The sequence below is a fragment of the Trachurus japonicus genome, chromosome 16, assembly GCF_045865225.1.
Source record: "Trachurus japonicus isolate A0001 chromosome 16, Traja_1.0".
In the NCBI taxonomy this organism is placed as follows: domain Eukaryota; kingdom Metazoa; phylum Chordata; class Actinopteri; order Carangiformes; family Carangidae; genus Trachurus; species Trachurus japonicus.
The window spans coordinates 26,509,136-26,526,281 of NC_140922.1; the positions used below are offsets into that span (position 1 = coordinate 26,509,136).

The 17,146-nt window shown below is 39.6% G+C and overlaps 2 protein-coding genes across 2 annotated transcripts; both read right to left on the reverse strand.

Annotated features, from left to right (window-relative positions):
- Positions 1-861: 861 nt before the first annotated feature.
- Positions 862-8,418, reverse strand: sqlea (squalene epoxidase a). Its single transcript, XM_085802869.1, has 11 exons — positions 7,952-8,418; positions 7,370-7,616; positions 5,994-6,171; positions 5,492-5,588; positions 5,285-5,398; positions 4,929-5,100; positions 3,918-4,013; positions 3,395-3,537; positions 2,958-3,054; positions 2,731-2,818; positions 862-2,156 (listed from the first exon to the last, which is right to left on the reverse strand). Exons 1-11 carry the CDS (start codon positions 8,228-8,230, stop codon positions 1,964-1,966), a joined length of 1,704 nt encoding a protein of 567 aa, XP_085658995.1. The 5' UTR covers positions 8,231-8,418; the 3' UTR covers positions 862-1,963.
- Positions 8,419-9,991: 1,573 nt separating this feature from the next.
- On the reverse strand, positions 9,992-15,910 carry LOC146972518 (uncharacterized). The gene is made up of 14 exons (XM_085802870.1): positions 15,819-15,910; positions 15,229-15,305; positions 15,043-15,115; positions 14,843-14,955; positions 14,727-14,752; positions 13,914-14,051; positions 13,697-13,806; positions 13,514-13,609; positions 13,313-13,396; positions 12,602-12,728; positions 12,355-12,460; positions 10,807-10,989; positions 10,627-10,701; positions 9,992-10,465 (listed from the first exon to the last, which is right to left on the reverse strand). The coding sequence occupies exons 1-14, from the start codon at positions 15,844-15,846 to the stop codon at positions 10,382-10,384; spliced, it is 1,320 nt and encodes a 439-aa protein (XP_085658996.1). The 5' UTR covers positions 15,847-15,910; the 3' UTR covers positions 9,992-10,381.
- Positions 15,911-17,146: the final 1,236 nt, after the last annotated feature.

The following is a 17,146-nucleotide window of genomic DNA, read 5'->3' on the forward strand; positions in this document are numbered from 1 at the left end:
GGAGTGTGCCACAGGAAGTGCTGTTTACATACTACTTATAACATGACATGCATTAAAAAATGAGTAAAAATTATAATTTGTATAATTAATAACTAATCTGTTTATTTATCAGGGATCTGACATACAACTGTAGGTTTATTTCATTCTTGTTACACCCCAAAAAAGCCTGTGTTTGACCTCTGTAGCCTGCTTCACATCTCTGTGTGAGGTTAGTGGCTTCAGGCCATGTTGGCAGCTTTTAGTGCAACACCCTAAATCCCCAATAACATGGGCAGTGGGTTACGACTGGTAGAAGGATCTCTGTCATGTCCATTTACAGTGGATATCGCACATTATGTATATTTTTTTGACGCTTTGTCAGTGCCTAAAATATATTTAAAGATCTTTCGCTCATTCACTGTATTGTATCTTTAAAAAAACATTAATATTCCCACCAATCTCTCATCAAAACCAACCCAGATGTACAAAGCTGCAGCAAAAGAGCATTACCAAACAACAATTCATCAAATCCCAGTATACATTCTCCTGAATTTAAAAGCTAAAGCAGAGCAGAGGAACTTAATCCAGTCTATTGAGAGCTGCATTGTTGCAGACAGGGAGATAAACAGATGAACCAGGGCTTCAGCTGTGAGTGAGCGCCATCTAATGGTTGCAGTTGTCAGTGTTGGTCCACTGCTAAAACCCAAACACTTGTTTTCATTGCCCTAGGGATTTTTTTTTTATGTTTGATCTTATGATCTTAATATATTAATAATACTATTTATTATGTATTTAATTAATAACAGAGGTGTGTACTCATGCAAATCATCTGGAAGAGTCTGCTGTCAAAAAACAAAACAAAAAAACAACTAAAACATGAGCCATGTTTGTCACGAGTTATTTATTTAATGGCTGATCAAGCCCAACACAGGTAAACACGACACTGCAGCTGTGGTGAATTACACGACAGGAGCTCGGTGTCTCTGTCAGCCCAGGAGCAACAACACCTGAGCATCATGCGCTGACTCGGTCCTGCTGTGAGCCACCGTGCGCTCCCCCCTCTGTGTGTCAGTCAGGCCCCAGTCAAACCCAAACTTCCCCCAGGCACCATGATGCATCAGGTGTTTACTGTCAACCAGCAGCAGTAACACAGTGCAGGGATCCCTCTTTGGGTTCTGGGATCATAAGTTTGTCAGATTTAACTGTACCGTCACGTCGGCATATTTCAGAGTTTAAATGTGTTACAAAAAGACTCGGAGAGCAACAGTCTTAGAAAGGCAGGAAACAAATACAGGAAATCATGTGAACAGAAAGTACTGCTGACCTCTTGCTCCACACAGTGAGGCTGATAACATCCTGATTTTTGCTCGAAATCCAGTGTAAACAACTTTCTGTTTTATGACCCAGTGCTTTAGATTTAAAATGATGTATTCTTTTCTTTTTTATTAAAAAAATATATCACCATTGGACATTATTCCCTATATTAAATACAGGCTAAATCAGCTCAACAAGAAAATATACAGCAGAAAAAGTGGATCTATTGCAGAATTATACAGAATTATAACTCAGATGCCATGTTCCACATGGTTACTCTGTTTGGCAGGAATAATTCAACAGTGTCGGAGATTCAGTGTTCATCATCATGAATTTGTGCGAGTTAATTTACAGTATATTGCAAAACTTTAGCAATAAAGGCCAGACTGGAGGTGAGCATAAGCCCTGCTAATTGCACAGTGTGGTGTTGTTGCATGTCCAAACTGGGACAAGGCATGAAGTCGGATATTAAGATAATAACGTCTTCAGTGGCAGGGGCATATAATTGTAGAAAATCCTCAGTAGCAAAATCACTGTTTAAGACGGCAGCAGCAGGAAGGCAAACATAGAAAGTACTGTCAGATACCAGCTTTTTGCTCCAGACGAAGCAACAAAGTTGTGGTTGGGATCGGTCCTGTTTGGGTCCAGGTACAGTATACTGTAGCGCTCTTTAGTACACAAGGTACTTGAATTCAGAATAGATGAGTGGAAACATGACAGTACAGGCTCGATACAGGATGGCTACGCTCTTAAATACGGCTCGAGGTTTGGTGATCCAGGACTCGGACTTGAAGTTGAAGTAGATTGCAAAGAGAGCCACAGCAAAGAAGTGTCCAATAAGAGTCATGGGTTTAGGTGTCAACCTGGCGAGAAAAAAATAATAATAATAATAAGCATGGTACTCATCTTGTTCATCTTGTATCTGAAGTAAAAGTCTGACATTTTGGTAGCACACTTTTTTTTAATGGCTCTTCTGACTAGCTTAGCTTAGCACAAATACAGGTACAGTGGGGAAAATAAGTATTTGATCCCCTGATGATTTTGTAAGTTTGGTCCCTCACAAAGAAATGGACGGTCTTTAGTTTTTATGGTTAGTTTATTCTAACAGAGAGAGACAGAATATCAACAAAACATCCAGAAATAATATCATCATATAAAATCATCATAAAAAAGTTAAATAAGGGAGCAAATCAGCAGTGGATCAAATACTTATTTTCCCTGCTGTAAATGGGAAATAATCCAGCCCATAACTCCCATAAAACCACACTTGTGTATTAGTTCAGACTAAATGAACAAGATATAATAACATCTTATGCTAGTTTCAGCTGTTTCTTTATTCAAGCTCAAATTGAAGATATTTGATAACTTTTAAGATATTTCCCAAAATGTCCAAAACAGTTATTGTAGTCACTGTAGAGGATGTCATTTAATGCTTACACTGAGAGAAGTCCAATAGGTCCAGCAATGCACTCTCCTCCCAGCTTGAAATACTGGAAACAGGCTTTTCTCAGCTCATGGAGAGAATCTAGACAACAACAAAACAACCACATGGGCATGATGAAAGTCAAAAACCACTATTATCTGATGTTGAAATGACTTATACAACGCTTAATAATAATACTAATAATAATAATAATCATGATGCAGAGGCAGCAGAGACTCACTGTCTGTGGCTGCGAAAAGCTCGTACAGGGCCTGGGCCAACACATTCACCACAAAGGAATGTGATGACTTGCGTTCCCAGTGGAATTTTTTCTTTGCCTATTGAGGAGAAGGAGAGGGGGAAAAAAGAGGCAGAGTTTAATATTGCACGCTGGTCTGCAGTCTCTCACCTACAGCTGAGGTAATAACAGGACGAGGCAAAGGTGATGCAGCACAGCTTCCAAATATAGCCTCTACTTTGCTGTCATACACAAGTAGCAGGAAGATTAAAGGCCCCTCCTTCCTTTTGCAGGCTCTGCACACAGGCCTTACAGTATGTTTTTATGTAGATGTTATACATTATAAAGTGTAACTTGAATGACGTCAAAGGTTTTTCTCGTCATGAAGGAAAAGGCTTGGATGAATAATTTAGTTTAAGTGACGTGTTTTCTGCGTTTACCTGCAGCATGGCTCTGTCATCGTACAGATCTGGGATGTTCTTGAGCAGGCTCCTCCAGATGCGAACGTCATTGAGAGCAACACTCATCCCTCCACCCGTCAGCGGATGCCTCATGTTGTATGCATCACCCAGAAGAAGCACGCCTGTGAAAGACATAGCGCTGTTTGAAAAAATAAAATGCACCACAAGTTGTTGTGTATTAAATAGGCAAAAGGCAGAGCCGACCTAGCTGTTCCCTCTCTTTATGTGTGTTTATGCTTAACTAACCAGCTGCTGGCTATGGCTTCATATTAAACATTACAAGATATGAGAATTGACCTGTTATCGTTGGTCAAAGAGGATGTGGGTTTTGAATTCATCCTTCAAGCGAAACATGATGATTTAACTTTATTTTTGCAGTAATGTCCGAAGTGATGCACTCCTCTGAAGACGTGCATTATACTGTACGCATGCTGAAATCAGTTCGATATAGATCCCCTCTGGCTATCTTAAACAGCAAGCACAGTCGATAACACTTCAGTACCTGGCTTATTGACAGGGGAGGGAGGGAGGAAGCTGGCAGGCATGGACCTCAGTCGATCGTTCTGCAGCGCCACCATGAAAGGCTCCTGTAAATGCTCTGGAGGAAGGAGAGAAAGCGAGAGCACAGGTGGTCGATCACTTAGCTGGCTCTGTGGATGAAAACCTGAAGGTGCATGCTGCGGCGAGGGTGGGGAGGGAGGGGAGGGTGGGGAGGGAGGGGAAGTCTGTTTTCTTTTGGTGTCTGAATGTACAGTTATCAATGTATCAGTGTGACCGGCTGCACCGACGCCATTTCAGCCGGACCTCTGAGAAGGTTACAGGAGCCGGCTGGTGCTTTGATAATGTGGCTTTGATATTTCAGCTGAATAACAGAAGCACGTCTCCGATGTCAGAGCTTTCAACTGCGGCTTCCTGAGTAGCAGACTGGATATATTCAACACCACTGATTCCCATGTCTGGCATCAGTGCTTTATGAAAAGTTGTGCAAAGATACACTGCAAAAACTCATAATCTTACCAAGAATATTTGTCTTATTTCTAGTCAAAATGTCATTTCTAGTCAAAATAAATCTAATTATACTTCAGATAAGACTCATCACATTTAAAAAGTAGCTTGTTTTTTAGACACTTTTTACTTTTTTCAAGCAAATTTTCCACTTTAAATAAGTAGAAAAATATGATAGTGGACCAAGTTTTTCTTTCTTATTACAAGCACAAAAAACTTGCTTTCACTGGCAGATTTTTCTACTTATTTTAATTGAAAATTGGTTTGAAACAAGTGAAAACTGTCTAAAAACAAGTTAATTTTTAGGTGATGAGTCTTATTTTTAGTGGAAAGAGATTAGTTTTGACTAAAATTTAGACATTTTGACAAGAAATAAGACAAATATTCTTGGAAAGATTTTGAGTTTTTGCAGTGTAAATGACTCCAGGAGGATGGTTTTAAATAATCAAATTTCCATTAGAAATAGTTATATCAAAATTAAAAGCTCATGTTAAAGTTAAGGTTGTACCTGGGAGCTGTGGGTGGATCTTCTCAGCCATGTACTCTGTCAGGTTGCGCGGCATGTCCCCTCTGATGTCCACCAGCACTCTGGTTTGTGATGAGGAGACCTGGTAGATGAGCACGGGGCTTGGGTTAGCCAGCACCAGCTCAGCGTGGTTGGCTTTAAACTGGGGACAGTCCTGGGAAGAAGCAAAGATGAGAACTTAATTGCTGAGCCCTGGTGCAGCGGATTGTAGTTTTGTACTCCACTCTTGGTGAAGGTTTATTTGGAATTGGTGAAACTGGTTTATTTGTAAGTAATTTGAGCAAAACTCATAGTTTCAAAACACACATTGCTCATGTCTGTTGGTTCAGTGCAGTTACCTTCATGAGACATCCTACAAAGTGAGAGGAGACGTGAGCTTTCCCCGAGACGAGGGTCTTTCTGAATTTGGAGAAACAGCCGTCGGCCACCACGGTCAGGGCTGCGTGGATTTCCTGCAGGACACAGGATCACATGCATTAAACATTCAAGCATGAATGGGAGTTACAACTTGTACAAACAGTTTCAAGGTGTTGTTGTTTTTTTACCTTGACGTCTCCAGTTTCTTTATCCTTATACTGGATTCCTGTCACGCAGCCGTTCTCCTCCTGCAAACTGTTCACGGTGCCTTCTACGAATGTGACACTGGGGGGCGCAATAAGACACAGACTTCAGCATATAGGCAACATGAAGAGTAAAGGTCTGTTAGTTAGTATTTAAGCCTTTTCAGTCAACTTGTCTTAAAATACATTCATTCTTGAAGTCCATTTAATAAACTAACTAACTAATAACTGTATTAATGAGATACCTTCAAGTACAGTCTGGTAAATATTCTATCATCACCATCTTTTTTAAACCAAACTGCTCATGTCACTTTGCTTTATAGGGCAGAACAAATGAGGAAGATTTGAAAACGAGGCAGGAAGCTGCAGCCACCAGATTTTAAATGTATACTTCTGGCCGTTCTTTAACTCTCAGTGCTGTCAAAACCAGTATCATCATCATCTCATTAACCAGTTGGCACATGATGGTTTTCACCACTCTGCTCACTTTGGCTCGGCGAGGGCGGCTCTCCTCAGGCCCATGATGAACCGACCGTGATGGAAAGCGCGTCCACACTGGACGCTGGTCTCCTCCTGAGGGTAGGGGATCTCCACCTCCGTGCAGCTCTCCATGTCATGGATCACGTAGCCGTTGACCAGATGGGCGTCCAGACCCTCCACTGAACCTGAGGCCAAACACACACACACACACACATGCAACAGGTTACAGTTTCACCGCCCACATTCATTATTCATGCAATCTGTTGCTGCTGCTAACATGCAGACAGATGAGATGGACCAGAAGACAGAGACTGACATGACCCTCTTAGCATTTGAATGGTTTTTAAATGGGAAATCAACCTCCACTTTAATGTTAACACTGAAATATACAGCCCATGTGCTCATGTTTTCAGCACAATTATACCAATGGAAATATCTTTATGCATTTTTCTCCTTTACATCCTTTTACACCCTCAGGATTTACGTATATAACTCACTCATCCTATAATAGCATCTTTGTATTAGGGTCTTGAATCCTGTTCCTTTTCAGCATTAATTTACTTAGAGTTTATGAATGTGGAGTTTTTTTTTTCACTAATCACAATAGAGTAACTGTAAACTAAATGATAACACACTGTACCTGTGAACATCTTATAAATGTACTGAAGTCATTAGTCTTTGTGTGTTACAGGGACACTGTAAAAGATCCTCTTCTCTCTGAATCGATGCTTTACATTTGTTATTTGAAAGATTTCATAGAAATTCTAGAGGAGACTGGTTATATGTATGAGGTCTGATTAAAAAACTCAGGAACCCACAGACTGATGAAACTCTGGGTTCAGAATTACTTATTTCTTGAAAACATTTCATATTTAAACCTGAATAAACAGAAGTTAAAGTTAAGGGGGAGAAGTATTTGAATCGTTTTAGTCCTGTCATTGGAGAGCTTCTCCTGGTTTTACTTTCCAACTAAGTGTTTTTTTCTCTTAATATTAGTTTCTGTTGGTTTTTCAACACTTGCCTACTTTGAAAACTATTGATTTCCTTTTTTTTTCTCTCCATTCGTAAAGCACATTGTGAAAAATGCTCTAAAAAACAATGATTGTTACTATTATTTTAAGAATTTATTGCACAAAACCTTGTGTGAGCTTCTTTTGTCAGGACGGTGTGAGTCAGACAAACAGTAAAACAGCTGTCAGCAGATTCTGATTCAGATTTTGCTTATCCCAATTGGTGCAAAGAGACACGACACGTAACATCACCTTCTCCGGCTGAGCCCTGCCCACTTCAAAACAGTCAATAACAACAACACACAGTGAGACACAGTGTGTGGAACAAACAATAATAAAACACACTAATATTACAGAAGTCTGTGTCACTCACCTTCCAGCCCGAGCTCCTTCAGAGCCCTGTATCCTCCAGGCTGCAGCAGCTCTCCAACTATCCTGTCTGGCTCCTTCAGGTCTCTCTCCACCACCACCACCTTCTTCCCATCCCGGGCCAGGACAGCCGCCATCGCTGAGCCCAGGACCCCGGCCCCAACTATCACCACATCTGGCTCGGGGGCCACAGAGGAGCTGCTGGCCGACTCAGACACCTCTGCAGCCACTCTTCTCCTCGTTCTCCGGCTCTGGAAAAACAAGAGGCAGTGGAAAGAGCCTCATCACACACAAGTGTAAAGTTCAAACTGAACTGTACAGTAAAGCAAATGGAACATGTTGTACATTTTTACTGGAATATATAAAAACCCATGAGCATTTGGTGAACTTGTCTTTAGCTCAGGGTTGACTGAATAAAACTTTATAACATATTCTTAAGAAAGATTTGTATCACATAAATTCAAATAAGTGAATGAAAATAATAATTATTAAAAAAAAAAAAAAATAGTCCCACTTTCATTCTGCCATCTGCCTTTGTCTTCCTTTGTTCAATAAAGCAACATGAATCCATAATGAATTATCTTACCTCTGTGCAGCTGTTCTCTGCTCTGTCGCTCTTCTGTGCTGAAGTTTGAGGGATTAAGTGGTTGATAACAGGAACAAAAGACAGAAGGCTCAGAGGCAAATGAAACACCTGAGACAATCCGAGCCTGTGCCCATCAAAGTACCTGATATAAGACAGCAGCAGCCCCAACGTGAGGAACAAGGCTGCGGCCAGAAGCAGCTCTTTGTGAGCGAAACTCAGAAGCATGTCGGATTTTTTGTAAAGATATGTGAAGCTCGCTATTCCCAGAAAAGTCCACATGTTTAAGGAATTAAAAAAAAAAATTAAATAAGTAATATGAAAGAGCAAAGTGCTGAGAGACGGGTTTTGTTCAGGCTGATTAAAAAAAAATCACCTCGCAGTAAGAAACAATTATAAATGTTTCTTCATTATTTCTCAGGTGCTCCAAAAAAAAAAAATCAGCCAGTCAACCCAAAACAAATTGTTACATCTGTAAGTCATGGGCATTTGTCGGAGAGATGCTGTTGAATAATTTATGCTAATGAGAAACGCGCACGACTTGGGATTCGGTGGCGTCACCTCCCGCCTCCTCCGCAGCTCAGCCGGCCAATCAGCGGCGACGTGCCGGTGAGCAGAGCTCGCGCTATCCGCTGATTGGCCAGACGCCCCGGCGATGGGCCTCCTCTCGGCTGCTGATTGGACAGAGGGACAGCAGGCTGGTAGTATGATGTGATGTCAGTGGAAAGGTGAGTGTCACATCTATATCATAGTGGAGCCAGAGATTGTTTATGTCGCACAGGAAAACCACTCTGAGTGTAAAAAAAAAAAAACCCCAGAGGGAGTCTAGAAGCAGAGACCGTGAGCTGCTGTAACAGAAAGTTGTGCACACTGAAATAAAAGTCATTAATTAGCCTACACAATGCAAGGAGAGTGATTGCATTATATTGGAAAAATGTAGAACCATGCACCATCACTGGCAATATGGAAGAAGGAGTTGATGAAATGTCTTGGACTGGAGAGATTGACATAGCCTACATTGTTGAAGGTAAACAGGAGGAGTTTGCTTGACTCTGACTGAATAACAGGTTATGAAATGATGCTGCCTTTTATTTTATTTTATTTTATTTTATTTTGTTCCATCTTATTCTTATTTATTTATTTTTACTCCATTAGGTTGATGTCTGTTGTCACACTGTCCATTTTATTTATGCCTTTTCTTTGTCTGTGTGAATGAGTGGCTGGATATAAATGAAAATGTTTGTACATTCGACATAAAGTTTGATAGGCTATGCACCTGAAACTTCAATAAAAAATATTGTTAAAAAAAAGAAATTAGCCTACACAAAACACATCACAATAATATTAATTTAAAAATAAATATTTGTGCTGCCTTATAAATATTCTGCATAAAAGAACAAAATGTCCCATCACTTTCAGTTACAGCTCAGTCACTCAGTGGAGCCTCTCCTTTGGTTCACAGAAAAAGATGCAGAGTGGGACCTCTCTCCAGAGCCCCTCGGTAAAGTCAAGCTTTTTGTTAGGAAGAGTCCACAGCATTACATGAGCCCATGTGCCTTTGGACGTGAACAGCTAACACTAGACTACATACTGCAAATAGTTGTCATTACAAACATCTTATCAAGGTTGTCTGTGGTGAAAACAATGTCACCTTGCCACATTTTTTTTTCTTTTTCAGAAAAATATTTAGAAGAAGCATTTCACACCACCTTCATTTAAAACTTTGTCAAGATGTTAAGCGCCGACTTCTGGAGATGGTCAGAATAAAGAAAACTGTTTAATTAGGAGTCACAAAAGTGCAATAAACTTGACAGACAGAAACAGGAATGTCATAATAAGATAAACCATGGAAGGCAGGAAATGTAGCCACATATTTTTTGTTCATGAATAATATTAAAACTTAGTTAATTAACTTACTTTATGTTTCTGCAAGTTTATGTAAAAAGTTGATTTAATATAGTCTGACTATTTTTAAATCCCAGACATGAACGTAAATATCACATATTTGCAGTAAATCATGACAGAAAAGACAAAAAACACTTTCTGAGTTGATGCATTTCATTTGTCTATATTTAAACTGAGATATAACATGACATGACAACTTCATTATGATTATTTATTACATAGGCCTACCTCAGTCTCATTAGTCATCAGCTATTATGAATATGACCTTGTTAAATCAAACCAGGTAACATTTTTCACAGCAGCAATGACAAATACATCTAAAACATGTTATATTAAATTAGTCCATTACTTAGTCTGTATAATCCTTTAACATTTTAGCTCATAGCTGTTCACAGTGTTCACCAATCTTGGTTTGTACTTAATTAGTAAGTGAAAAATGCAGTAATGCACTTCTACATAAGTGCTCTACATTTCTAACATTGTGTTCGATCTGCTCACTAAGTGCTTCATAGGATGGAGACGGTTTTATCATATGTAGTGATTAAAGATGGATTCATATTTTTCTTGCTTCCCTGATGTGGCTTTGGGTTCTCCGTTCTCCATGATGAAGGCCTGAAATATGAAATAATAAACGACAGAACCATCAACAACTATCCTCTGACTTATTTTATTATGGCAAAGCTGTTTTCTCCCCTATATTTACCACTCTACTCTAATTAAAAAGGTAGAGACATGGAGACAAGTGGACAAGTGTTTGACTGCAGGACTCTTACCTCCATGTCCTCTAGAGAGGCAGTACCGTTGTCCACTTTCTGTCCCAGACCGTGACTGAAGCTTGAATATCTCTCCTGTTAAAATCAAGACACAAGCAGCTGTTACCTATTGTTTCCTATTAGCATCCTCACAAAGATCACCATCTATCTACTGTATTAAAGCGGCTGCACACGACGTACCTTCACCATACCGGCCATAATCCCGTCCTCTATGATGCGGACAGCGTTCCTCAGTCCTCTGGCGAAGGCGTCCATGGCTCCGATGTGAGCGATGAACAGGTCCTCCAGCTCCGTGGACTCCCTGCGCACCTTGGCATCAAAGTTCAGGCCCCCCGGCTGCAGACCACCTTGTTCAATGATGGTCTGGAAAAAGAAAAGTGAGAGACACTTGAGGGACAACTAATCTCTGTTCAGTCTCGTACAACTGATGCAGCAGCATCAATAGTGTGAGCCAAAAGCACTTAAAGAAATCACCCAGTACATTAAAACAGTGTGTGTTTATTGTTCTGCCTGGCTGGTTTATATCTGTGGCCTGTTTTAATGGTTCACTCTAAACCATTAGTGATTACCATTGTAGTTTCAAGTGTTTTTCTTTGTGTCACTGGTTTAACGCTGTTGCTGATTTGTGTATTTCAAAAGTCTTACATGTATTTACAAAAAGAGGGTCATCTTTGTTATCATTTATAATCCAGAGAGTAGTGCATTAAACAATTATACAAATATTCAAGCTGCACTAGTCAATATTTTCTATTTAGAAAAGATGATGGAATGTGAAATGAGTCATTCATAGTGGCAAACACAGAGGATTATTATTATTAGCATCAAGTCAGTTGAGATTTTAGCCTCTTAAGCTTATTTTGTTGTTTGTGTTTTGCTGGCTTTCTCTCATTAATCATGTTTACTGCCACAGAAGATAAATCTGCTTTCACTCTGCCCCGACAGACAAACTGATGGTCGGTTTACACACAGAGTGTAGAGAGCATTTAGCAGCTGGAAAGCGGAAATATCTTCTTAAAGAGGCGGTGGAGGCCTGAGAAGAAGTAGTGAGTGTTGAAATTTACTGTGAGATAACATAAGAGAAGGCGTTTTATTGATCCTGCTCATGGAAAATTAACTTGTTTCAGTAGAAGAAAAGTAAAAGACAAGCAAATGTAAAGGATATAGTAATAGAAAAAAAGACAGCGTATACCAGTGGTTCCCAACCTTTTTTGGCTCGTGACCCTTTCTGGCGACCCCCCGTCAATCAAGATGCGCCAACTCAGATATTTTTATGCTGCATTTTATTTTAACTCGATTTATATTCGAGAAAATGAAAATACAGTTGTTTAAGATTGTGTGTGGTGTTGGTTAAAAACATATTTTTATCAGTATTTTTTTTTTATCAATTACTAGACATTTCAGGCGACCCCATTTGAATTCCAGGCGACCCCATGTGGGGTCCCGACCCAAAGGTTGAAAAACACTGCCGCATACAGTTATGTGCAAAAAAAAGAATGACTTAATATTATCATATGTCTGCTGGATGTGAGAATAAACTTTAAATAATGCATAGGCAACATCATCTGTAAAATAGGATACAATGGGACTCGAAGGGGCCAAAAGACCAACCTAACCAAATGTTTCATCTAATGAATTATCTAAACTAAATTTAATCTTTATCCATCAGTCACCTTCAAAAAAAAACCATCCATCATTGATAATAAACTCCTGTTCCATATTAAAGCTCACCTTCATGACCATGGTGGTGTTCCTGATGTCCATGGGGAACTGATCCGTGTCCCAGCCGAGGTCCGGGGAGCCGGTGTTCGAGTCGACCGAGCCCAGCATGCCGAACCTGTTCCTCAGCAGCAGCAGAGACCAGGATGATACAGATTTTACATTCAGGTAATTTCAAAATAAAGCTGTGATGGTTGTTAGTTAAAGATGCTGTTTGACATGTAGTTAAAAACATGATCCAGCGGTTCAGGTGTCTCACGCTGAGGCCATGACGACATCGTGCTCGTAGGAGTGTCCTGCCAGGGTGGTGTGGTTGGGCTCAATGTTCAACTTGAAGTGATTCTCCAGACCATAATGCTTAAGGAATCCAATAACACTCATAGCATCTGTTGAGAGAAAACAATGAAATATAAAACTAAACTGTAGTGACAAATATTTATTTCAGATTTTAAGTGCCGCTTGTAGAAAAGCCATAACAAGGAAGTGGCTAAAACTAGAAAAAAAACTACAATGGCTGAGTGGATTTACATCATTTATGACATTTTTAAGATGGAAAGAATTACTTTTGACCTAGATGTGTTTTTGAAAGATGGATTAGGTCCATGTCTTATGTCCATTTCCCCCTTTTTTCCTTTTTAACCATTCTGTATCAGTGTTTTTTTAGTATCACAAATGTGCAACCCCAGCATTCCTGTTCTAGAGAGTTTAGTTCTTAAATTTGTATTTTATAAATGTAATCTTTTGTATTGTTGAGGGAGGACCAATCATTCATATCTATATTATTTATGGAATCGCAAATATTGCTGTGTGATTCAGTTGTAATTTACAGATTAATGGATGAGAATTGTGAAGTGTTTTGTGAATGAACATGTGAATCATGGAAAATCATAATAAAAAGATAATTAAAACTGAACTGTAGTCGAGTAGAGGACCAGATTGTGAGATCTGTTTACATTTGTGACAGCCTCACCATAATCATACTGGTGTTTGCAGGGCTCCTTTGGTTTTGGCTCAATTAGAAACTGACACTTTAGTCCAATCTTCTCTTTATAATCTGGGGACAAAATATACACACATGAAACTGAGACTATGACAAATAACACAAGAATGACCGAAACTCAGATTCATAATTAAATCCACACTCAAAGTCATTACTCATTGCAACACTTACCAACGGCCATTTTGAAGAAGTTGGCCATGTGCTTCAGCTCAGCAGCAACATCGGTGTTATGGATGGAATAAAAACCTTCTCTTCCTCCCCAGAACACTGAGAAGACAAATGATTGATTACAATGGTGCATTATCAAAGACATATATTGATACTTTACTACTATAAATATAAAGTCTCTCATACCAAAATTTTCTGCACCCAGCTTCTTGGCAACGTCCAGCCCCTTCTTGACCTGAGCACCAGCATAGGCCAGAACGTGGCAGTCAGGGTTGGTGGCTGCACCGTTCATATACCTGACACATACATATGAACTCCCTTTACTATGATGCTCAACCACAGCTATAAAGAGGACGGTTTTAAATGGCAGGATTTTGTACAGATCTGTGGAAAAACACTTAACCTCGGGTGGGCGAAGAGGTTGCAGGTGACCCAGAGCACCTTGACTCCAGTCCGGCTCTGCAGCTCGAGAGCCAGGTCTGTTATTTCATCCAGATTCTTGTTGGACTCCTGCAGCGTGGAGCCCTCGGGGGCCATGTCTCTGTAGCACACAGGGGACAGCTTTGGACTTGTGGACAATGTCTGATCGTAGCTACCTATATCACTTTTAAATTAATGTTGCACTGTATTTTAACTTATATTTAGGTTGCTCCTTTGTTGTGTATATTCGTTGTCTAGACATTGCAGGATATATTTTATCATATATTTTCCTCTTTGTATTCTATTTTTTTTTTCCTTAACTAATTTATTTTCCTCTGGAGCGGCCTGGCCGAATAATTTCCTAAATTTGTGTAAATCTATCTATCTATCTATCTATCTATCTATCTATCTATCTATCTATCTATCTATCTATCTATCTATCTATCTATCTATCTATCTATCTATCTATCTATCTATCTATCTATCTATCTATCTATCTATACCTGATCATAACAATGTCTTCATTACATTGCTTTTAAACAGAATTAAATGGAGGTCCACCAACACATTGCACAGGAGCGGTGGGTGAAGCAGGGTTTGATAATTAAGGTTTAATGTACAAAAGCAGATTTAGATAGATTGCTTATTTATTGAGTTCATTTAAAACATTCAGTATCTATACTTTTTTTATGCAAGTTACTTATTTTCTACATTTCTCTCCAGAGACTTTGTCCAGTAAGTAATAAATGGCCTGTGACTAAAGACGAAGAAAAAAAAGAAACTCATGGTCAATTACCTGTCATGAAATGTGTAATATTTAACCTGTGAAAACAAAGAAGAGGTAAAGAAAAGGGTTTTCTGATTTGCCATGTGCAAAGGTTACTTAAATGATTAAAATCAGGACTCCCTCACGCCAAGCTTGGTGAAAAACTCAAAAGCAGCACGAAGCCGCTTCTTGGCCGATTCCATAGGAGTCCCTTCATTCCAGGGCCGGTGCAGAGTCTGAAACCCAAAAGGATCAGCGCCTACAAAAACAACAACAACACACATGACTAAGCCTTGTTTTATCACATACAGATTACAGAATAATATTTAATGACTTGTTACCGTACCAGTCCCACAGAAGGAGTGCCAGTAGCAGACTGAGAACCTCAACCAGTCCTCCATCTTCCTCCCCATCAGCACCTGCACACAGGGAGCAGTGAATTCACACACAAGAACAACAACAACAAAAAACTCTGCTACAATCACACTCCTAACTATATCACTGAGATTATATGTGTGTGTGCCATATCTACCTCCTCTGCATTGTAGTGCTTGAAACACAGGACGTCTGCAGGCCCAGCAGTGGGTACATATGGGATCTTGGGAATGCCTGCAGAACATGTTATGCAATATTTAGTTTTTAGCTACTCTATGAGACAGAGGCCTAGTCTGTCTGTCTGCTCAGTTTACCAACTCTCTGACATATGGATACAGTGAAAGTGCTTTGTAGAAACATAAACATATGTCACTAAAGCTCAGAGGAAAGTTCACAGTATCACTGCAAACCCTGTTGTTCTTGTTGTTTGACTTTCTAAAGCAGCACTGACTGACTACTGATCACTACAGACACATCTCACAGTGAATGCATGTGGCACAAGAGGACACAAGTAGCTCCAGTCTCCGCTGCTTTGAACAGGCGCATGTGGGTAAACAGATTTTTACATAATGTGGACTGTGGTAGTTTTGAATATCGCGAGCTGCATTGTTCACTCCCCTCTCTCTGCTCACGCGGGACTCTCACACACAAACACACATGCACCGTCCACAACAACACACACTCACACCGACAGACAGCGGGAAGTGAACGCAGCAGTTTGGAGCATTAAAAACAAATGTGTTTTACCCGTGAAGAACTCCTCCTGAGCTGCCATTTCTGCAGAGCTGCCTTCCTGTAGACAGGCTGCAACTTTGTCCACGTCCTTCCTCCTAGTGCAACTCCCCGTTCAGCCACAAGGTGTCGCTATATCCCTTTAAAACAGGACTGTACTGGCAGTACTGGCAGCAGCAGCAATGCAGCGATTGTTGAGCAAATACAGTAGTACCAGCAAAAGTAAAGGTCAGTCAATCACATGACAACAGGGCAATCACAGGTATTTTGATGTACTGTGTGTATACCCACCACCCAGTAGCCTATAAGTCACATAGATCCACACATACACACAAAATACAACAAAAAACATAGCATGCCAATATTATATACATAGCCTATCTTCTAAATTATTCAGTAACACCAATTGGGTATGAATCATCATTTTGTGCATTTGAACCCACTGCCATATTATTCCTGCTGGGAGGAAACAGCTCAATATACTGGATGTTAGTTTAAAGATGTATCCAATGATGGAGTTTTCCTGTTCGTGTAGGCTATAGCCTGGTTTCATCATGGTTTCAGGTTTAAGAAAGTGGTGTGCACTGCAGACAGTTGGTGACTTTTCAGTATTTTACATTTGATTTAAATATTACTGATTCTCTCTCTCTACTTTTTTGTGATAGAAAATATCTCAGGGGAGTATGCCATATTCCCCAGGGCAAAATTAGATATCTACCATATATAATGATAATGTTTATATATGACTGTATATGAGATTTTCAGGAATTGTTTGTTGTGTTACACTTGTCTTGAATGTGCTGTCCATTGTTACGCGTTGAAAGTGAAACTATAACATATTAACCAGCTCAGGGTTAAATTACACTTCCTTAAACCATTCTCCAGGTATTCATTTGATTCTCCTTTTTTGGCATTTTCTAAGATTTGCATCATTTCTGTCTTTTCTTTCTCCATAATTGGTGGTGAATTTTAAATTTCTCTCTGAAAAAAAAAAAGAAGAAAATATTTCCCAGGAACTGGCTCGAGGTACAGTATGTATCGCTTAATGTAATAATAATATAGCCTAATGTTTATATGACTATATGTCATATCAGGAATCGTTGTTTGTTGTTTTTCACTTGTCCTGAATGTGCTGTTGATTGTTATGGGTTAGTCCATGTTAAAAAAGAAAGAAAGAAAGTAAAACTATAACATATTAACCAGCTCAAGGTTAAATTACACTTCCTTAAACCATTCTCCGGGTATTCATTTGATTCTCCTTTTTTGGCATTTACTAAGATTTGCATCATTTCTGTCTTTTCTTTCTCCATAGTTGGTAGTGAATTTAAAATTTCTCTCTGAAA